At 37.6% G+C, this 22,792-nt stretch overlaps 3 protein-coding genes across 6 annotated transcripts in view; 2 read left to right on the forward strand and 1 right to left on the reverse strand.

Annotated features, from left to right (window-relative positions):
- The first annotated feature begins 31 nt into the window (after positions 1–31).
- Positions 32–1,657, forward strand: grem1a (gremlin 1a, DAN family BMP antagonist). The gene is made up of 2 exons (XM_077710658.1): positions 32–95; positions 178–1,657. Exon 2 carries the CDS (start codon positions 183–185, stop codon positions 714–716), a length of 534 nt encoding a protein of 177 aa, XP_077566784.1. The 5' UTR covers positions 32–95; positions 178–182; the 3' UTR covers positions 717–1,657.
- Positions 1,208–10,177, reverse strand: fmn1 (formin 1). The gene is made up of 17 exons (XM_077710659.1): positions 8,387–10,177; positions 7,912–8,017; positions 7,107–7,196; positions 6,394–7,057; positions 6,015–6,153; positions 5,856–5,943; positions 5,683–5,744; positions 5,516–5,607; positions 5,307–5,436; positions 4,983–5,129; positions 4,813–4,872; positions 4,592–4,712; positions 2,296–2,388; positions 1,941–1,992; positions 1,721–1,870; positions 1,553–1,634; positions 1,208–1,474 (listed from the first exon to the last, which is right to left on the reverse strand). The coding sequence occupies exons 1-17, from the start codon at positions 9,662–9,664 to the stop codon at positions 1,403–1,405; spliced, it is 3,426 nt and encodes a 1,141-aa protein (XP_077566785.1). The 5' UTR covers positions 9,665–10,177; the 3' UTR covers positions 1,208–1,402.
- A 6,234-nt stretch (positions 10,178–16,411) lies between these two features.
- Positions 16,412–22,792, forward strand: part of ryr3 (ryanodine receptor 3) — a 57,779-nt gene continuing 51,398 nt past the window's right edge. For all 4 annotated transcript variants that reach the window (XM_077710657.1, XM_077710653.1, XM_077710654.1 and 1 more), the window contains exons 1-2: positions 16,412–16,564; positions 21,327–21,446. In XM_077710657.1, the coding sequence (XP_077566783.1) occupies positions 16,415–16,564; positions 21,327–21,446 (270 nt within the window). In that variant the 5' untranslated portion in view covers positions 16,412–16,414. The remainder of the gene's footprint in view (positions 16,565–21,326; positions 21,447–22,792) is intronic.

A 22,792-nucleotide genomic window follows, 5' to 3' on the forward strand; every position in this document is an offset into this window, starting at 1 on the left:
TGCAAGAGAGATGAAAAACATTCAAAAAGCACCCGACCTCACATTGCTCACAACATCCACAGTACAACGACGCATATTCTCAAGATAAGCAACAGGTAATTTACCATTAAATGACTACAATGTATGCATTTGACCTTGTGTGTAATAGCAATGCATCTTTTTCTGTTTACCTTTCAGCATCCATGATGAGAAGCCCATCATTATTGACCTTCTCCACTGTTCTGTTTCTGCTCAGAACATCAAGAAGTTCACACACCTTGCAAAATGCTTTCCCACAACCCAACAAATCCAACCACGATGAACCGCAGCGGTGCCAGCCACCTCCAATCAGTGGATTCATTACCCGCGGAATGATGGCGGGACCTACAACTGAGGAAGTTCTGGAGTCCAGTCAGGAGGCATTGCACGTCACGGAGCGTCGATACCTGCGGTTGGATTGGTGTAAAACCCAACCACTCAAGCAGACTATCCACGAAGAAGGATGCCTGAGTCGAACCATCATCAATCACTTCTGCTACGGCCAGTGTAACTCTTTCCATATCCCGCGGCACATTTACCAGGATGGAAACGTATTCCAGTCCTGTTCGGCTTGTAAACCTAAAACTTTCAGCACAGTCATTTACACATTGTTCTGTCCTAGACAGACACCCCGTACTAGGAAAAAACGGGTTCAGCGCGTAAAGCAGTGCAGGTGCACTACAATAAGAATGGATTAGAGATGATGTAATTGCTAGGAAAGAACAACTATATTTTATTATCAATTTTAAGTAGATGGACTCAATCTGATGGGGTCTAACTGTGGAACAAACTCAAATTTTGACATTAAGAATCTAATTGGATGATTTTTACATTACTGGCAAAGTGAGAAAACATTTGGATGAATTTAAATTGTTTGTTTATGTAATTAAATATACAAAAAGGGTTTTAGATAACTACAATTTAAATACAATGTATATATGCATACTGTTTATATGTATATATTTATTATGACCAAATCTTGTAGTATAGTTTATATTAGCATAAGCACAATTGGGAGTAACATTAAGTAAAATGCCAGATAGTTATGTGTATCCTTTAAACTTAATTTCCTATTATTTAGAGTTGATGTCACACAAAAATATTTTGAATACAATAACCTGGGAAGTACTTCATTTTCAGATGTTTACAATTTTGACACACTTGGAAATAAAATATCACACAATTGTAACCAGTTATTTATTTATTTATTCATACATAAATATTTGCAAAGACTAATAGTTCTTGTAATAACAAAAACAAAGAAAAGAACTGGTTCAAGACCACCCATGACCCTGAATTAGAATAAGTAGTAGAAAAATGACAGATGAAGAATACATTGGTATTTTTTTTCTATCTAAACTTTCAGTTGAAGACCTTAGAGTTGTCAGTCTTCAAAGATGTGTTTATTTCCAATAATTTGAGTCTTGTTAGCTTCTTTCTGGCGCAGACGTTCTTTCTATTTGCAAAAATAAAAGAAATAAACACTTTCAGTGAAAAGAACCCATTCATATTGTATGTTATGTACCCCACTTACGAGACTATTAGAATTTATCTTTCTGGTCTCCACTTTCTTCTCGGCTGTGATCCTCTTTACTGACAGCTGGGCCTCTTTTAACCTATAAAAATAATAAAATGTCAAGATTCCCAGAGAAATATTGCGTGCACATCAAGTCTTTTCCAACTATAAAACGAGGTAGCATACTTTTCTTTAGTAAAGTTCCGATTCTCCCTCTTCCACCTGGTGTTAAAGTCTGCACAAAACTCAAACCACAGCATGAAGAAATGACTTGACGTCACCTCCTTCTCTCCGGCTTTTGGCTTCAATCCAAAGTATACACACAAGTCTTGGAAACTGAGAAAACAAAGATGAATAAATGTGACAATCTGATTTATTTTTAAAGGGAAAAGATTGTTTGTCAAACCTTTTTTGTGCTGTTATGAATTGAGAGGATGCTCCAATATGTTCTTTGCGCGCTATAGAGATAAACACATGATCAAGATCATTATTATCACAACAGAAAAGCATTTTAAAACATTTTCAGTTTAATTAGCAGTGGGCAAAACTAAATGTTTGTGATGTTAAAAGAACATAATAAGAGAACAGTATTTAAATACGAGTTATGTTATTAGAAAACACAGTTTAACAAGCTGTTTGTGGTCAGAGTGAAGTAAATAAAAGACTAAAACTATGAAAAAACTACTACTTATAGTCGGGAAAATATGAGAATCACTATTAACACCTTTGCCCACAAGTGCCTATAAAAACTGACAATTTACCAGTGATTAGAAACGCCTCCATTCGGTCTTTAAAAGGCTGTAGATGTTCCTCAGGTGAATTCAAGCAGACTTTCTGCACATTTTTTTCACATCCTATGATAACCAGAAAAGACATCACATGAGACGAAGGGACTGGAACTATAATTTTGCACAAGACTATGTGACCACATTGTCATAATTGATGTTATTTAGCTTTTTTTGGGGTTGAATTATTGGTTTAAGCATCAGAAATTTCAACACATGAAGAGGAAATGATGTGTACCTGGTCATAGCCAGCTTATCACCAAAACTACCGTTTTAAATTTGGCTTTTGATTCACATTGAGATGGCGACTGCTAACTCTAGTTTTTCTGTCCCTGCGTCCAATCAGTGGATCAGAGGAGCCAGTCTGCATGAGCCAGTCATAATAGAGGCTGCAACCCTGCACCCTGACGCTTGATCGACATCATCCAGATAAGATTACAAAAGAATACTGTTTTCAATCTAAATTTGTGTAAACTGTTGAAGCCAGTATCTTGGTCTTACATTATATGGTGAGGCTTTTGTTCCTTTTTCTGCCTTTTGTGTCTTAAGAGTTTGTTTACTTTCCACTGAGGGTTGAAATCCCTTGAGTAAAAAAAGACTTCAGTGGTCAAAATTATGTTTTGTTTGATGCTTGATGAGGTATTTGTTGCCTCATAACACTTAAACCTTTTACTGAACCAAGATGTATGGGTACATTTGAAATAATACTAATTTTATAATTAGTACTAATTTAGTGGTGAAGATTGACTGTCTTGCATTATTGACAGAGGTGAATGGACACATTGCATCTTGGGAAATTCCATGTTGTTTTGATTTTCAATATAAATGGCTGACATAGGTAGGTGAAGACAAATTCTATGCACTGTTTGCGTACTAATTGGGCAAAACAGTCTGCAAGATCTGATAAACATGGACACAGGAGATGATGTGTGTTGTGTGAGAGGGTTTTCTTCTAGCAATGTATATGATTGTGGTTGTTTGCAATTAATTGTACTGACAGTTGTTTCCCATATGTATCTTCCTGTTTTGTCATAGAATCTTTTCAATTATTTTTGGCTTAAAATGACAAGTAAGGGAAAATCTGACTCAAATGAATCCCTCTGGAGACTGTTTGTGTCAAATTGACCTAGTTATGTTCAAAATGTGCTCGTATCTGCAAATTCTTGACAAACAATTTATCCTGGACACTATATTTATGAGTGTTTATTATTTTTATGCCTCTGAAGTAGAATTGCTGGCGAATAAATGTTTTCATTGTTTACAAATCAAACTTGGTCAATTTTAGGAATTACAAACAATATCACAGATTGTGTGATTTGTTGTTTGCTTTTGAATACACATTTTATAATGAGTTATGTATTGTATTCAAAGTGCTACTTTAGTTAGGATGCCAAAACTGTTGCTAAAGAAAGAAACTAGGTTTATTGGATAGTAGGCTTCTATGTAGTTCTTAGGTTTTGATTTAATATCCTAATTTTGTCAATTTTGCTTGTTTTTTCATATTCTTGTGCAGGTTTTCTGTGATAGACTGCCAATCTTATTAGTTATAGTTACTAATTATTTTAGTCAACATCCCATTTCTTGCAAATTCAGCTTTAAATGATTAGTAATAGGAATTAAGCTGTTTTTTGAGTCAAATTCTCTGTGTTTACATCCCACTTCATGTTATGAAGTGAAAGTCTAATGTTGATTTGGAAAACTCAACAAGGATAACAGAAACAACTCTGTCTTAAATCCTTATAGAGCAAGTTTGAAACAAACTTAGAGAGTGAAGAGCAACAACAAAAGCAGTTCAAAGAGGAAATACAATGAGAGGTCACGATGGATGATCTAGATGTGACGTTTTTGGTTGATGGAGTGATACCACCAAGCTGTGTTGAGAGCTAAATAAAGCAATCTGTGGGGTACATCTCTGGGCCACACTGGAGCCCTGCCTGATACAGCCATGATGGTTACAGGCCTGTGTGAAGGCCCCGTGCAGAGATTGTCCAGATAAGCGGTCTAGAAAGTACATAAGTGGGAAACTACAGTCTACCTCTGCTGGCGACAGGACAGACCCTCAAAGGACGGGAAATCTGATGGCTCTAAGGATTAGAAGCTGGATCTAAAAGGCGCCAAGCCAGTATCAGTAGCAAAAGACTCCTACTTGTTGCATGGTTTTGGGATTTTGGAGAGGATTTTGGAGAGGTTTTCAAAATGAATGTATACCAAAATGACCAGCAATTGCTGTTTATACTTTAGGAAATATCAAATATCATGTGACATTAAATACCGGTGAGATCTTTTCCAAGCTTTTGGAGTTCTGCATTGAGGTCTTCAAAATTAAGTTGTGCTGCCAAGAAGACATCCTGAGGTTCAGGCAGGGGGAAAGTACTCTTATCTGTTCCGGCATTCTGACATATAAATAAATATGAGATTTAAAGTCAGGACAATAACACTTGGGCATGTGTTTATGAAAAAAAACATTGCTTTGAGGGCGATCATTTCTCGTACCTTGTCAACATTGTGAAGGTAATATGATACCATGTAGTCCACCAGGCTAATGCGATTGTCCTAAGGATAAAAATGGAGTCAGTCCTGGTTTTTGGTGGTTTCTTCACATCACTAACAGCTTATATGTTCAATTTGCACATGAATTAACTTGAACTACACAGGTTCATTACCCTGCTCTTGACATCTTTGAGCTTTGGAAGAATCTCGAGATTGAAACCATCAGCTTGGCCTCTGACCCGGTTGCCTCCATTCATGTGATTGCCCAAAGCCAAGATCAGTCCTAACACATCCTTCACACCATTTTGTTCCAACAGAGCCTTAACAACAACAAAAAAAAGAAAAAACACATGAGAACATTTTCTATGAAAACTGATGTTTGCTATGGTAAAATGTGATCAAATGGACGCAATAGTTTCACATGGATTCGCATACCATTCACACTATTATTCTCAATACTATGGGTATTCCTTGTATTTCACCATGTTTATTCCTACCTCACACACAGACGACATAATGTGAAGTTTGTGTTGAATGGACGCCATCCCATCATTGAATGCTGCCTTGAAAATGATGCAGCAAGCTCGCTCTGCAAATTCTGATATCTGTGAGAGCTCATACAGGAACCTGGATCACATAAAAATCCCAAATTGAAAACAATGACCGTAACAGTTGCCTTTAGGAATTATGGCTTGTTTATACTGACTGTTCAGGTTTGTCCAGGAGTTTTAATTCTTCTTCTTCTTTGGATTTTTCGTGATGTGTCTTGATCTTCTCCAGTTCTTCTGGCTGACCTCTCTGGGATATTGAGGTGTACATTTTAATGTAATTTTAATATATAAACGCTCATATGTAATTCTGTGGAATACATACATTTTCATACAGAGCCTCAATAGTTTCAAGGTCCACCACTGAGTTATCCACAGTCAGAATAGCTGGAGGAATTAAAACTAACAAAGATGAGCACTTCTGGGGTGTTATAGTTCAAAAACTCTGACTTAGATCCATATTTAAATGGATTTCAGATCAAAATAACACAAGCTGACCTTGTCGGATGTCCTTTATCTCCAGGTGGAGGCTTGACATAAGGATGCCCACAGCCTGAGAGCGCTTACTGTCCAACAGCTTAATGATCTAACATGCAAAATACATATGAATATGATTCATAATTAATATAAGAACATTCTAAATATTTTGGCTGTTACCTTTTTAGTTTTAGTTTTCTTATAATTCTCCACCAGTGGTTTTCTTTTGAGTCGAGTGGTGTTTTTGGCAAATAGATCCTCAAATTCGACTGTATTCATGATATTTGGTTCTTTCAAAATATTCCACACTGTGTTGTTTCTGAAAAAAGAGAAAAACAATATTTTTCTATATCATAAAGTTGTGTTTGTGTGTTTTTGGTTACTAGCTTTTCTTATTTAAGATTACACATGAAGTTGACGAAATGAATATGGAACCCAATGGGCTATTTTTTTTACTTTTTAGTATATTTAGGATTTCCTTTGTCTAGTTCCAATGGAATGGGTCACATTCTTTTTTTTTATTATACATTGCTGTTATGATAGACATTTTTCAACCTACTTGTTGTCTTCAATCTGAATTCTTGTCCAGTACAGAGGCTTCATGGGACAGGAAGGCTCCACCACAGGTTTTCTAGGATCTGCTAATAAAGTTGATGTTAAATGTGACGTAAATGGCGGAGGTGGAGGCGGTGGGGGACTGACGGCTGACATAAATGGAGCCGGTGGAGGGGGCGGAGGGGTTTTAAATGTTTGTTTGTCGGTCATTATTTGTGATGGACAGGGCAGAGGTGGAGGTGGTGGTGGGGCTTTGATTTGTTGTTTGTGGCTCAGTATTGGTGATGATGATGGAGGAGGAGGAGGGGCATTGACAGTATTGGTCGTGGTTTGGACCCCCTCAGATTGATACGTTGGGCCTTCCTCTCGACGACCTGCCAGGTTGATACTGATGGAAGCCAAGTCTAGTTTTTTAGGAGTAACTTTCTGTTGCAGAGTGGGGCTACAGTCTTTCCTGTGCCTGTCATCATCATTCTTGATGAAGGTCTCTCTGTCAGTCTGGATGCAGACGTTGCGGAATGCTTTGTGTGGAAATTTGTCATCCTGTGTGGACACTGCTGCGTCTCGGAGCTCGCCGCGTTTAAGATTGCCAAGTTTGGAGAGCTTAGACTGCAGTTCAGCCAGAGTGAGCTTTAGTTGTGACACAGTGGTTTCATTTTCTTCTAAAAATAAAAGGGAAAGATTTCAGACAATTTTAGAAAATTATAGGAATTCACCCAGATAACATTTCAATCTCAACACTGACCTGTAACTTCTCTACTTCTTCTTTGCATTCTCGTTTCAGCTGCAGAAGTGCAGCCTGATGCTCTAAATTAGAAAATTGATTTGAGATTGACACAAAATGGGTTTACTTGAAAAAAAAACCTATACAATTACAACAAGATGAGACCTTGGTGAATGACCTAAGGCTCTCTTTGTTCTAATAATTTTTACAGTATTTACACAGCAGTTGTACTGAGAATTTTAGACCACTTGGAGGCACTAGAACAAGGCATAAAACCCAACCTGGATGAGTAGAGGTATAAATAATAAATGTTATTTATATGGCATATATAGGAGTGTTTTAATAATCAAACAACTATTGTTATTAGGATATCCTGACTTCCATGTGTTCCAAGTTTATTTGCTGTGGACTAATGCTTGGTTGAGTGTGTTTACAATAAGGGAAGTGCTATATATGATTCCTAGTATTATCTATGATGGCAAACAGTGTGAGTGTGCTTTGGGATTGGAATTATATGAGGTTGTTTTACAATAAAATTTGTGGTCAAGCATTCAATGAGGTAGAATAAAGGAGAGAATTAATACTGTTAGTATTAATGGAAAATCAAACACTATCAAGTAAAAATGACTGTTTCTGACTGAGCTAAAATGGAATTAAATAATATTTTATTATATGTAGTCCAGTACAAAATGCATTTCATATAGAAAATGAAATATTATGAATTGAATGAATGGTTGATAAGTGTATAGATTCTAAAAATACTGGATTTTAACTAATAATAATTTGACTGCCAGATACCTGCTTCAGTGTACTTCAGCCCAACTTTTTCTTCTTTTTGTGGAGGCCAGACTGCTTGCAGACGTCCAGGAGTCCATTCTTCTTCTACTGGACTGGATGTCTCAGACTTAATGGCCCAGCACAAAAAATAAAGAACAAGATGTTTAACACCATAATAGATCAAACAAACATAGATTATAGCCACTGCCTTTTCCCCCTCATTGTCTCTTTGGTCTGAAGGACGAGTATAAACAACATACATTTAAAAATAAAACATTGTTTTTAATTAATAAAGACTCTCATTCATTATGAATATGAATAACACACTCTATACATGTGTCAGTATTCATTTAATTATTACATTGGTACAAATTGGTATATTTTGCTTTATTTTGTGGTAGTTTTTGCTAGTGTACTACACTCTTGTGTAATATCAACAAGGGTCATTGTATATAGATAATATAACAAATATTTGTAATAAGGATGTTTTTGATACTTTGCTGTCTGCAGTCTTGTTGGAATTTCTCTCAAAGAAAGCCCTCAGTGAATCTTTTTCTGTCCATGTCTTCTTCCTGGTTGCTTCTGGGTCCACATTCTCAGCTGGTTCCCTTTTTAAAGGCTTAGGTGTAAAAAAGGCTTTGAATGCATGAAAGGCTGCTTCTGCACTGGAAACAGGCGCTTTTGTGGACTGAAGTGACTCTGAGGTGTCCTCCTCAGATTTAAGGTGTTTTGTTTGTAGTTCTTGACATATTTCAGTCTTTTCAGTTTCTGTCACTTCTTTTGGAAGAAGTTCCAACCTATCTTCCCCATCCTCATTTCTTTTATTCGGGTTCAGTAACAGGGATATCTGATCCAGGAAGCTTCCCTGGGTTGTTGTCTTCATTTCTTCCGTAATTGGTTGAATTTGAGCCACTGTGTCATGCCCTGGTCGGACTGTGGTCTTTTTGAGCACCTGCAGACCAGTAAAGATGGTGGGTAGCTGCTTGTCCATTGGGGATACAGAGGATAAAGTCCTTCCGGAGATAGTGGATCCGGATGAAGGAACATTGTTTGCAGATGATGTGACAGCATGTCGACCGTCTGGGGATGGATTGTTTACCTCCATATTTTCCTCAAAATTAGTTTTTTCAGTCCGAGTCACAGTAATCAAGACCCGTTTAGTTTGGGGGACTTTTTTGATTGTTAAATCGTCACATTCCAAATAATCATAGGTGTTGTATTCCTCATTAGATTCCTTGGTTTCTGCATCTAAATGGTTTATCCTGCTGTCCTGGTTAAATCCTGCTTTAAAATCTTGCATCTGTGGATTGCAGTCACAGTCTGGATTTGTGCATTTTGTTTTTCGCAAACAATGTGCATGAGTCGTTGTCTTAGTCTGATTTTTATCCTCTAAGATTTTGTCCAGGCCAGATTGATTTATTTCAAACTGTTGTCCAACCGTAGAGAAGATATTTTCAGTCCTTGCAGCAGTTACTTGTTCAAAGTTTATTGTATCATCACCTTCCTCTGCAGTGCACGATGGAACTATTTTCTCCTCTGTTGAGTTATTTCCCGTCTCATTCTCCAGATCGTCGTTCAACGTTTCCTCTCTTCCGGCAAAAAGTACAACGCACGATAAAGAATTATTACTATCCGCCCGTGGAGTTGCTTTAAAAGTCATATCCGTCATTTGCTTCAGATTTTTTCTCAGATCAGCGTTCTGCTGTCTCACGAAGACATTGTGTTCATCTGGAATGGCCCTGAAAAATGTCAGGATGGGTGACTGCAGTTCCATTTTTAATAATTAATTAATAACATAGTCCAGAAGAGCAAGTCAACACAAAAAAAGCCAAAATTTGTCCTTCCTTCCAGAGGCTTGCAACTAAAATGTTGTCATCTGAAAAAAGCCATTTTCATACTCAATTCTTAATGAAAGGCAGCCAATTTCTTGAAATCCATTCAATGAACGCCCATGTTGAAGCAATGCATTCATTGTCTTAATCCTAAAGTAACAAATGTTCTTCACAAAACATTGCCAATAACAGCAAGACAAACCAATTCACTCTATTTCCTTTGTCCTTAAATGTGACCGGTTGATAGTCTTCCATGTGGTTCCCATTGGTTTGCTGTACTCCATCAACAACTCCAGTTGAGTCCTGTCATCAAAGCAGGCCTGCCTCACCTGCCAATGGCCATCTTCATGGAAAATGGCAACCTGGTACACTTGTCAAACCCAAAGTAGAATTAGCTACGTGGAATCAGGTGGAGGGAGACCACACCTAAAGCTCCAGGAGCCGAAACAGGACTGCCCTGGATCACTTGTTTGAACAATTGCTTCGGCTGAATGGCCAGGAGGTTTCACTGCTCCCACGCATGCGTTGTGCTGCGAGAATAAGATAATCTAGACCTTTCAGGGGCGCAAAACTCCTCCACTTTATGCAATGTTGAGGTTAATCTTCTTACACAGAATCCGATACATGTCGGTGGTCCTCAAACATTTTGACATTATCATCACCAGTCTTACATATAAAAATATTTCCTTATATCACAAAAAGGAGTATACTTAAATGGATTTAAGCCATCACACAACATGTCTTCCTCACAGCCTGTCATTGTCACTTTTCAGGTCCCACCCTTGTTTGCATACATTTGACGTTATAGCCAGCAGGTGAGCGGCAGATGCCATTATCAATGTTTTTCTTGCATAGACTTGTAATCATCTCTGATTGTGATCTCTATGACAGGAGCTCAGAGATATATCCTCATTGTTATAATATAATTTTATATTATAATATTGTAATATTTGTTTTATGTTAGGGCAAGTCAAGTTGAACACTGTAGCTTCCTGGATTGGTATTTTCATATTTGAGGCATGAATGCAGATAATCTCATAACAGCAGCAACAAACTATTGAAAATGCGTTTGGAAAATGAAGGAATTATTTCATAATGAATTTGTATTCTCATTTAATTGGTATTACAATACTTGCGCTTACTATGTTTTCCTGCTCAAGCTGTAAAAAGTACCTCAAGGTAGTAAAAATATTACTTTTTCCAAAATGTAATGAAAATCATCTTCTTACATACGCTGGTATACAAAAGTCCAGTTAAAAATAATCTCTTAACCCTAAAAAAAAACAATATAATTCCTAGTTTGTCTTAAATGCAATGTGGCTGCATTATACTTCCCTGTTATATAACCCCATGAAACACAAACATTCTTTGTTCCCATTTAAGGCTGTTTTCTGCATGTAAAGGGATTTAAGGCAATGGCATAATAAGAGAACAGCAGTAATGAGTGTTGGTTACTGTTAAGGCGATTCACTTTTAACAAGGAATTTCATTTAAAAGCTTTTGCGTGATGCAGTAATATTATTTAAATGCATTATTTATAAGGCATAGGTTCAGCACTGTATCATTAATACAACCAATGAAATCATAGTCATTAAAAATTGGTTTCAGCAGATTACAGAAACATTTTTTTCCATTTCACCTTGCCTGAAATCTTATGTTGCTTGAATGTTCTTTTAAATGCGTGTGACCTTCTGATCATTCACTCTGAACCAGATCACATGATAATTTCCCCTACTGAGTGAAGGATGATTTGTAATTACCATTGACAGGTCAAGCTCATTATACTACTCACCCTAAGCTCTGGGAACATGGGGGTGGGCGTCCTGCTGAAATCATCTTCAGGTGCGGTGATGCGCAGGAAGTCAATGAGCTTGGGTCGAGAGGGGTGAGAGAACCACCTGCAGAATGTCAGGGACTCCTCAATTTCCTGATGCCAGGCTTCCTCCTGTTTCTGCAACGCTTCAGATAGAGAAGACAAAATGAATCATATTGACAGAATTTCTTTGGGTTGTCTCTGTGTGAGATTAAAATGTAATTTTCTGTGATGAACAGAGTAATTAAAACATAGGTCCACGTTTTTTTCATGGGTGTGTAATTTAAAAAAGTAACTCAAAGCAGTATACAGTTATTTTGACCACAGAATTGTTATGGGTTTTCTAGTATAGTTAATATAAATGTTCAGTTATAAGGTATGTGTAGTCGGTGCATCTCAATGTGAACTACTTTGCTCAAGACAGTAAGACTGGAAACCTGTTAATATGTAGTATAATATATAAAATAGGTTTGAGGTAGGTTTAAAATACTGTGCCTTAAGTGATACTGTATTGCCCCCATGAGGCCATGACAGTAGCCCTTTAAAAATCATGAATTCACTGTCAGAAATTGCAAAGCTTTGCATCTTTGACAACACACGACTGATAAAGAGGATTACAAATTATATCAGATGGCACAAGTCAGACTTATTGATGTTAGATAAAACATTAGAGTATGTTTCATTTACATTTGTGGACCCCGACAACATACTAAGTTTCATTTTTATCATCTTGTAGCATCTGAAAATAATCTTAAAGCTCATGCAGTTTGGGAAGGAACATCCAAAAGCCATTATTAAGCTGTCAGTATCATACAATACTTTCTGCTTTTTAAATAGCATCCTAAAATAAATCATTTATTGCCAATATGGAACCGGATGCTATTCATTTTAGGGACGTCTTCAAATATTCATTTTGCAGGTAAGATAATTGTAAGTGACAGTGGCCTGACCTTGTTTTCTATACCACAAATGAGAGAGTCTATGTAAAAACAAAACAACCCTTTAAAAAAGTGTTTTTGACAAGGCCTGATCACACACAAGGATTTTTTTCCAACCTTTTTGGGTCAGGACCCCTTCGAGATCCCCTGAGTCACACAAAATATGTGTTGTTACCTGAGTTATCTTGATCTTCTTCATATTCACTGAAGCATCTGTGCATCTGTGTATCCTCTCGCCATCTGTGATTGGTCCAATCCAATATCTCCTTTTCAGTCCAGCTGTTGTTTTCTGAGTTTCCCCACATGTCTTGGTCACAGATGTCCTCTTTGAGATGATTACATCTAGATGCTAATAATGGAGATGTGATGGGAGATGTTGAAGGTCTATTGGGGATTCCTGCACTTCTTGATAAAAAACTTGAGATGGGCTGGTTACACAGTGTTGAAATTTGCTTATTATTTGATGGAATTCCTATAGACTCCCTTAATGATTCCGAAAAACTATCCTTTTGTTCGCTTTCCATCCTCAAGGCTCGTTGGAGACTCTTGCTAAGCTCCTCGCTCAAAAGACGGAACTCATCAATCACACGACACTTGTTGTATTCACAGTCTTTATCTTGGAAGTGATCATCTATATGTTCAGGTTTTAAATCGTATTTTGGGTCATTTCCTTTCAGCCAATCCGAACTTGTACGACTCACCCGACTGATGATGCCTTCTACTTCTTCAATCTTTCTCATTACATTTGCTGCAGTGGTTGACTGAGAGTATTTTCCAACTGGCTCGTTTTTTTGGGAACTGAGCTTTGAGTTTAATATACTTCTTTGAATGTCTTCACTATTTGGTTCCAAATCAAAAAGGGAACAAATGTTGTCATATTCAGAATAGTCTGAATCTGACGTGGACTCAGCAATATCTTCCTCACCGCATGAGAAAGAACACTTTCTGTCAGCATATAAATATTCCTGAGCAGAAAGCTTTGTCTTTCTTGAATTCTTTAAGTCCATTTGACCAGAATCATTTTCACAATCGAAAAATGTCATTTCTTGCCCCAAAGTGGAATCCATGTAAATGAAATGCCTCTCTTCTCCATGCACGTCCTCCTTTGTCGGATCGCTTATCATCCAAAGTGTAGGTTTCCTCTTCAAATTTGCAGTCTGTTCTTGAGACTTTAGAGTTTCCTTAGGATCACACAAAGAAACACCTGCTCTTTTCCTTGGAATCCCATCAGATTTTGCTAAACTATTTGCATTTGTCTTGATCTTTATGCCTTGTTGGTTCCCCATGTTGGAAAAGTCAAAAAACAGCTTACAGCCACACTAATTCCAAAGAGTCAGTGAGCCTGAATTTTTCTGCATAACTGAGTTTGGCTGTTTCTATTGTGAGTTCAAGGTGGTTGTATTGAAGTTCATTCGAAGGGGAAGCTGGACCCCTGCTGAGTGATGGGCGGACATTTCTAATCTTGCTGAAGGGAATGATAGTTCCTTGAATTCATATTTGTTGAGTTTATTTTAATAGTACTCCAGTATGACACCTATCACACACAAAAAGACACTATGAATATCTCTCACTTATTTTCAAGATGCATTTAGACATTTTCAAGGATTTGGGTGAGGAGTACATCCACAAAATGAAGGACTATGATATTAAGACATCTTTAAAGAAGTTCCCCCAGTTACAAGCTATTTAGGCTACAATATAATTTTGCCCCTAAAGAGTACAATAAAATGCTTCAGTCAAACCTTAAAAAATAAGTATTCTAAACACATAAATACATGTATAGGCATACCTGTATTTTAGACTGCGACCTGGTTCCCTTCTGAGTTACGATTAACTGTCCATTGACAAGATTTGTTTCTTTTCTGACTCACTGCTGCCAGGTGGCATTTGGACGGTTCCCATTGGTTCGGCATATGGAAATGGCTACTCCTAATCCTTTACAGATTGTCAGGTACTGAGGGACCCATAAACAAACAGACGGCATGGTGAGTAAAGATGAGCACAAATCTATCTAATCTGCTCAATTTAAACTCTGTCTGAAAAGTTACAAACCAAGCAAGTATTTCTAAAATTTCTTAAAAAGACCTATCCCTGGAATAATAAATATATGCAAATGTTTATATTTGAGCTAGCCTTCTAGTAACCCATTAAAATGATCATTTCCACTATTTAGGTCATCAGTCTGCTGAGTGCGTGCACCAGCCTAATTTGACCCACTGCCCAATCTGTCTCTGATGGATTAGACAAGTTAAAAGAAAATCAACAGCTGTTACTGTCACTGGAATCACCAAGGATAACATGAGCAGGTAATCTGGTCATTTCAAGGACTTATATAATAATTCAAAAAAAATGACAACATTTCTAATAGGTATTTTACAGTCCCAGCTTTCCAAATAAAAAAAAATTACTATTATTGGAGCTACCTGTCAGACCATAGAGGTCCAAACAAATAATATACAGGGAAAAAGAATTTAATAGTCAAGCATGTTGTTCCACTGAATGTTTATGATCTCATAAAGCATTGATTAGGAAAACATCACATGACCAAAGAATAAAGTTGAATGGTTATTAAATCATTTGCTACCATTGTTTCAAATTGACGTCCAATCCATTTTAGCAGGTCGGGCTAGGGGTGGAACATTTATCACATTAACAGTGAATCAGTTAACCTTTAACAAGTGCAAGAATGGAGAATGCATTCTTTATCTCCATTAGCATGTCATACAGCCGTTCAATTTTCAGCAAGTACTCCATCTATCTGCAACTTGAAATGGAGCACTCTCAGTTCTGCACTGCATCTCAATCATGATCTTCTTTTCTGTGTAATTCGGTGTGCCATTTTGTGAGTGAAGGGGTGTCAATGATTTTCCATCTGAATTCTACCAAAATATAACAATCTTCTGTAATAAGATAGGCAGCACGGTGCTACATATTTGTAAAAATAATTTACAACAATTATTCCAGCAGAAAGATAATTTTCAGGGATGCTTTTAATAAAGGGTATTTCACACTGCACTTGTTTTGGGAGGCAGATAAGATGTGTTCTTATTCAAGCTTCCTTTATTTGTTGTTGGTTGCTAAGCAACTAAGAAGGAAGAAGCAGCCGACATCATTGAATAAAAATTAGATCGTTCTTTTGATAAGACGATTTATAATCCAACAATATTACTACAAAAACATTATATTATATCGTCAAGATATTGGAGATGTATACATCCCAACTACATTTGATTTGAAATTTTAATTGGTGGCTTGAGTGCGGAATGTATCGGCCACACAATCTGGGGTAAAGGGTTCAAATCCAGGTCGGTGCACACGTGTGTTGAGTTTGCATCTTCTCATACGTGTTTTTTTTCCCCAGGTATCCCGGTTTGCTCCCACATTCCAAGAACGTGCATAGTAGGCTGATTGGACGATCTAAATTGCCCAAATGTGAGTGTAAATGGTTGTTTATCCCCTCAAATCCTGCGATTGGCTGGCCACCAATACCAGGGAGTCCTCCGCCATATGTAAACTGGGATAGGCTCCAGCACCCCCCATGACCCTTGTGAGTATTAAGCGCTTGAGAAAATGAATGAATTAAATTCTAACACCAATGTTTCAATAGTATATGGGAGTGATAATTGAAATGTCCTATGTCATGCATACCATACATAGAACTTTTTATTCCACTACTGTGACAATGCAAGATAATCAGGGTAAAAAAATGGGGCTATGCAAGGCTCTAGCTAATCAACAGGCATATGCATATTTGTTTGTAATTAGTTTAAGTGCAGATATTGACAATACACAATAGAATGATAGCATTTATGGTTATTGATGAGTCTTTCTTTGCCCAGCTGCTGGTCCGCACTGCTGATGCTGCTTCGGAGGAGGATGAGGAGGAGGAGGGCGGGATCTTCGCGGGAGGGAGAGTGGGTTTACCGGAAGGTCTTCCCTATATGGCTTTGGACCAGCTCCATGCTAATAACGTCTTGAGGAGCGCAGCGTCGCCTTTCTCGCCGGCAGTCGGTGGTGGCTTCCACTGTAGCTCCTTCATAGCCATGATCGAGGGTGGAGAAGGAGAGGATGAGATCCAGTTCCTACGAACTGTAAGTATGAACAATTCTTCGATCTTTGTAGAAAATAGAAAAGCATCCATCTCATCCTCAGGCGAAATCGCTCATTTCTGTGGGAATAGTTCTTGCTTTTGCTGCGGTGGTTTGCTGTAGTGCACAAGAATTGAATGTTTTTGGAAGTTTTATGGGTAGATTTAACGTCGATTTTTCCGATTGTTTGGATTCCACGTGAGGCATGCCGATGAGGTTTTGGTGTGCAGGTGCAAACAAGCGCAAGTTAATTTCCCCATCTTTGGACGGTTGAATTACATAAAATAACGTCTAACATCTAATTTAAACCATATTTACTTCATCGTTATTCATATATGTATATATAGACAAAGTGCTAACACTATCTTTGACTCATGGTGTGTATTGTTCATTGGCTCCTGAGTTGAAACAAGTTGCGCACATTTTGCGCACGCAAGTGGAGACTATTTTGGATGTTTGACGCAGATTGCTCACGGTGGATTGGCATCTTCACGAGTTATGTTTGTAAATGATATGTTGGGATTCTCCCCTCAAGAATTGCCACATGCAGTCTTGAGATTGTTTCTTTTCTTTTTTATGTTTTTGCATGAACAACAAGATGCTTCTGAAGTGCATTCTGTTGAACGATTTTCTGTTAAGAATATTGTCATAACAGAAACAAATCGACATATTAAGGGGAAACGTTTGAAAATACACTGCAATAAGAGACAAAACCAAAATAAATAGAAAACAAAACCAAAATAAATACAGTGCATCTCATGCATTTTAAGTTTATGTCATTTTCGGTGGTATTGTTTTGTTGAATTGGGCTATTTACCTACAAATTAGAATTTACATGCATTTATACTTTTATTTATTATATATGTGCATATACAGCACGCTAAATGTAAAGGATCTTAATAATTATAGCAAAAATGTTGCAGACAAGCAACATAGCTGAACTTCAAGGTATAAACATACACATTCAACTGTTATAATTTAACACATTGGTTTCTTCAAAAAGTGCAGAATTTAGTAAAAAGTTAAATCAATTTCCCTCATGCCCGGTTGTGATGGTGGCCCAGAAGACGTTTTCTTAGCATTTTGTTGTTTTTATGAGTTTCTGGCTAAGCATTTGGCAATTCTGGCACTTTGTCCCTTTTCTGTGTAAGAACCTTAATAATTGTGTTCTTATCCGCCATCATCTCATACAGGGAGAAAGCCACAGGTCTCTTAATATTAGTTGTCACCAAATGCGACCTCTGATGCCAGAAGCGGATAAAAGTTGGCAGTAACACTAATCTATCCTGCTGTATAAATCTTTCTCCATGTGCAATATGTACATACTGTACCTTCCTAGTACTGCCATAATTAATGACAGCTACAAGACATGTACAAGTGTGTGAATGTGTTCTCACTCCATAAAACCTATAAGTGAATATACATGTGTATGTGTGATAACGCTGAAGTTTTGCTTGCTAACTCGGTGCCAGGAGAACGACTCTTAACAGCTCCTAACAGTTGCGACGCCAGTGATGTGCTGACCCCTGTCAATCAGCTTCTACTGTCACATTGGCATCCGAGTCATCTGATGACAACAGCAATTTGAGAGGAATAGGCAAAGGGGGAGGATGTCGGGCAGATTCCTCCCCTTCAGTCTTGTTATCAAACCTCAGAGGTAAGAGAAACATGCAATCGCTGAGACACGTCAAAATATGTTAATGAAATGCAGTCAAGTCACATTTACTGATGATATCTGCAGCTGCAAATGGGTGTCAGACTATCTTGTACATGGGCTTATGAATTGGGACATCTATCATGCCCTGCATTAAGTGAAAAGGAATAAAATGGAGTTGTTTCTTGTAGCTTGTAGGTCCCACTGAGCTGAGTAATGAAAGTGTTTAATGGGCTTGTTAAGGATCTAAGGTTCTTCTGCATCAAACTCATTATTGAATGCCTTTAGGACCATGCTTTGTGCACCGGGGAACAGTAAATGACCTTCGCAACTTGTCAGGCAAAGTTGTAATCATGGGTTAGTTTTGCTGTCTCATCCTTCTATTTAAAATACCCACAATGTTTTCTATAGGGTTTAGGTTGAGGGAGTTTGCAGGTCAGTCAGTGTATAACTTAAACAACTCGATTATAATACAAGGGTTTCTTCATCCATTCAAATTTCCTACCTGTTACTGACAAAAATATGGAACATTTTCATGGTTGATATAGAATAATGTTATGTATTCTTAAATAGGATGCAATTCTTTAGATCACAGATGTATACGTTCTTACCTATTACGTTATCCCTGGGTTATTATAACAGTACAGTGAACTGGATCAAATGTGGATTTACAAGTTTGAATTTGATTTGAAACTCACTGAAATGGAAAGAGTCCACAGACTGTTCTCCTCTGTCATTTGTACTAAAGCGGGGCAATTCCGATGTCGTGCCTCTCATTTACACATGCTTGTGGGCGGTGTGAATTTCAGTTTTCGGGTGTGTTTTGGGGGAGCTCAATAGCTGAATCATAAGCCTCTTTTTCACAAACCCTGCAGTATTACTGCAACGGTGATCTTGCCCTTAGGCTCATCATTAATTAAAGTTTCCCTATGTCTGTAATAAATGTATGAGAGCAGTGCCAACTCATACCTATGTCCTATTTAGAGAGAAATTCTACTGTGTTACTCTCATTCCACCTTGTGTATTTCTTGCTTAACTTTCACCCTTTATAGTTTTGTGTCTGGTACTGAGAAATTGGTGCAATGTTCCCAGTGGGAAAATGTGGCGATGGATTTATTGATTAAAAAGCTTTTGACCTTAGCTGAAGATTGGGCTCTTTGGTAGGTATTGCTTTTAAACAAATGCCTGTTATTTTAGTGTCGGTGGTGTGTTGTGGAAGTGTTTTGTGTTGCTCTAAACTGGTTCTACAATCCCCACTGCTCAAATGCATCTGCAGCATGCCTAGCAGCGTATCATAGCTGATGATTTTTTAATTTTATTACTTTGGGGTGTGGAATTCGATAAATATAATCTGGTGGCAAACACAGTGGTACTATAATGCCGCAAAATCATCACTGCAGTAACTTACTTTCATATGGAAATGTATCAAAAATGATTATTCAGACTTGAAATACTGTTGCAACAACAGCTAAAAATGTGTTTTAATGTCCTAAAAAGATACCAGATTTTTTGACACACTTGTTTCTATATGCTGTGTTTGCGTCTGTCTGGATCAGCTGTGATTATGTCAGGATTTTGATTTTTGCATGATGGAGCAAAACATAATTCCACAGTAAAGTAGAAGATTAATAATCTCATTGATTGCATTTGATGTATTTATTATTCAATGGTACTGGAGCTGTCCTTACCAACCTGTATTTATCTTTTATTTACTTATATTACTTCTTTTAGTTTTAACTGCACCCGAGCATATTTATAGCTGTCTTAAAACTGAAATTTCAATTCATTAATCTCAAAAATTAAAAAACAAATATGTTGAGGACTTTAAGAACTAGTAAATATACATTAATCACTGAATGATTTAGACTGTAGCACGTTAATTGTGGAGACTGATTTATTTCTAAAGTTGTTTTGCATACAAATCAACTGCAGAAATCATGGCTTAGAAGATTAGGAGAATATCATTGCCAAATTACTGCATGTGTTTACTTTAAATGCCCATTAAAGTAATCACATTTTACATCTTTAACTGATCCATCTGATTGATGTACATATCTACACATTGGATGTATTAATTTCCTTTTTTTGTGTCAGATTCATTTACAGACAACAGAGAGCTTTCACTTCCATTCAAACACTGCTCTGACTTTCACACTCACTGCTTCTGTGATATAGCTACTATCAAGCAATATGCATGCAAACGAAGGCTGGGGAATTCCAATTAAATTCCAATTTGCTACTAGGAGAGCATATAAATGTATGCTATATCTGTTAAACACAGTGGTATTGAATAATACTTGGGGGTAAACCTGCTTATTTCCATTTTTTTATTAAATCTAGAGCTGTGATACGTGTGGATCACTATTGATTTTGTCCTGTGGTAGCAATGATGCTGTTTTTTGAGTGTATTCATTAAATGAGATTAGCAGGCGGAGATGCTGAGTTTGTGTATTTGCAGGAATATTTGCATAAATATATTTGACATATTTTAACACTAACTTTTAAGTGGACTTTGTTTACATGGTGTATGGAATTTGAATCACTATCAAGATGGATTAAATGTGCAACTCCACCATATTTTTGTATGTTTGTGCTGTACATTTTTTTTAAATCTTACATCGGCAGCAGCGTTGGATCAGTCGGTGGAGTTACAGTGGCAGTTTTACGCTACATTGGAGGTTCTCGGGTTTCGGGTTGGCCCTTGGATCCATCAGTGTCGCACATGCCCACACACAAACACACACCTGTTGCTGTCGGTTAACATGCATGGTGATTGACTGGTTGATTAGGAAGACTAGAGTTACGCACAAGTGTAAAATGTGTGGAACCACTAGTTGTGACATTAAAGAAGGCACCGATCAAAGTGTTGAAATGAATTGAGTGTTGCTGCAGAGGTCGAGCTGGCTGATGAGGAGAGGTCAAGTTCTTGCTTTGCACTTGGCAGCTTGATAGAGCTGCTACCTGACTCTTTGCTTAGCTCCAGGACCCTAAACATAGTCCTGATTCTGTTTTTTAGTGATCTAGCAGATGGCCACCTAGGTTCTGCAAAGATCAATTTGCTTTAAATTCACCATTTTCCTTTATTTTTAACTCTCTTTTGTCTTCCTGCAGGATGATGAGGTGGTTCTCCAGAGTGTGGCCACCATTCAAAAGGAGCATCGCAAGTTCTGCCTGGCCGCTGAAGGACTTGGAAACCGCTTATGTTATCTGGAACCAACCTCTGAAGCCAAGGTGAGGAATGAAATTTGGCAGTTTGAGAATTTTGTTGCCCGGTTCCATTTCGATTCTATCATGCTCAATATTTACATTCCCTAAAAGGCACAAGGAGCAAAGTATTTCATACTGTATCATCCAAGACTGTCATTGAAACCAATGCTATATCTTTTTGTGGAATGTGTACAGTATTTTCTCATGACTGTCATTGAAACCAATGCTATATCTTTTTGTGGAATGTGTACAGTATTTTCTGCACAGCCCTGCAAAAAATAAGCCAAAAACCAACACATGGCAATCTATATATACTAGTTCAAAAATCAAGATACTGGTTTTACATTTCTTTGCTTCTGCAATCCTTCCAAAAGATTGAAATATTTCTGTCACCAAGGAGCTTTATGGCATACTCACAGCTAATTAGTTAAGCAGAGCTCCCTCTTGGGAGGTTTCAAGTTAAAAGACATGGCACACATTAGTGGGTCGGGTTCAGATCTCAGATACAGCCCCTTTGGCTTGGCTCAGACACAAATGACAGTGCTTCATGGTTCATGTACTTGCTCGATTACTTGTCAGGGCAGCCACCCAAGACACATTTTGTTAAAAAAAGATACATGGTCAAGATATTTGTCTTAATTTGGTACATGCATTTTAATTGACAATAAGAAAACAACGGATAAAAACCTAAGAAGCAGTTAGCTATTTACTGTTTCAAAGGAATCACTCAACCAAAATTCTATTTTCTGGAACACCGGGTTGGCTGTAAGGCAAGTTTGCTGCCAGTCCAAGTCCTTAAATTCATTTTGAGAACGCGAGGCCATGCTTCAGTTCACCTACCTGGAGCTGTCGTTGAATAAAAGGGCAACACCTGCAGAGCTCCAGGCCATCTGTCAGCAACAACCCTTCCACTCACCTTGATACACGGGGACAATTCGATTCTCATGTGTCATACATGGATGAATGGTAAGACTTTTGATAAAAACTGGGTCGTCTGCAGTTACCAAATGAAAAATGGCCTCAATGACAGTTGCTGGTAAAATGCAGGCAATACCAGTTCACTTTCTTTAGGTTTTATTTGTATTTATGTTCCTGAGTAACATTTTATGATGTATAAGTGCATGCAGTGCACTTGGACTAGTACACAATAATGTGGCAAGTATCCATAGATATTATTTAAGTTGTGTATTTGAATAAAACACCTTACCTATATCGAAGTTCCACCTCACTGAACATGAACAAAAAGGCTCTTTAGAAGGTCGTGCTGAGCATCTCCTGCTCATAGACTCTACACACTGTCTATCAGACTGTGGACAAAATATGATAATTAGAATATTGAATGTGAATAACTCTGCAGCAGGTTATGAGTT

The sequence above is a fragment of the Stigmatopora nigra genome, chromosome 2, assembly GCF_051989575.1.
Source record: "Stigmatopora nigra isolate UIUO_SnigA chromosome 2, RoL_Snig_1.1, whole genome shotgun sequence".
NCBI lineage: Eukaryota > Metazoa > Chordata > Actinopteri > Syngnathiformes > Syngnathidae > Stigmatopora > Stigmatopora nigra.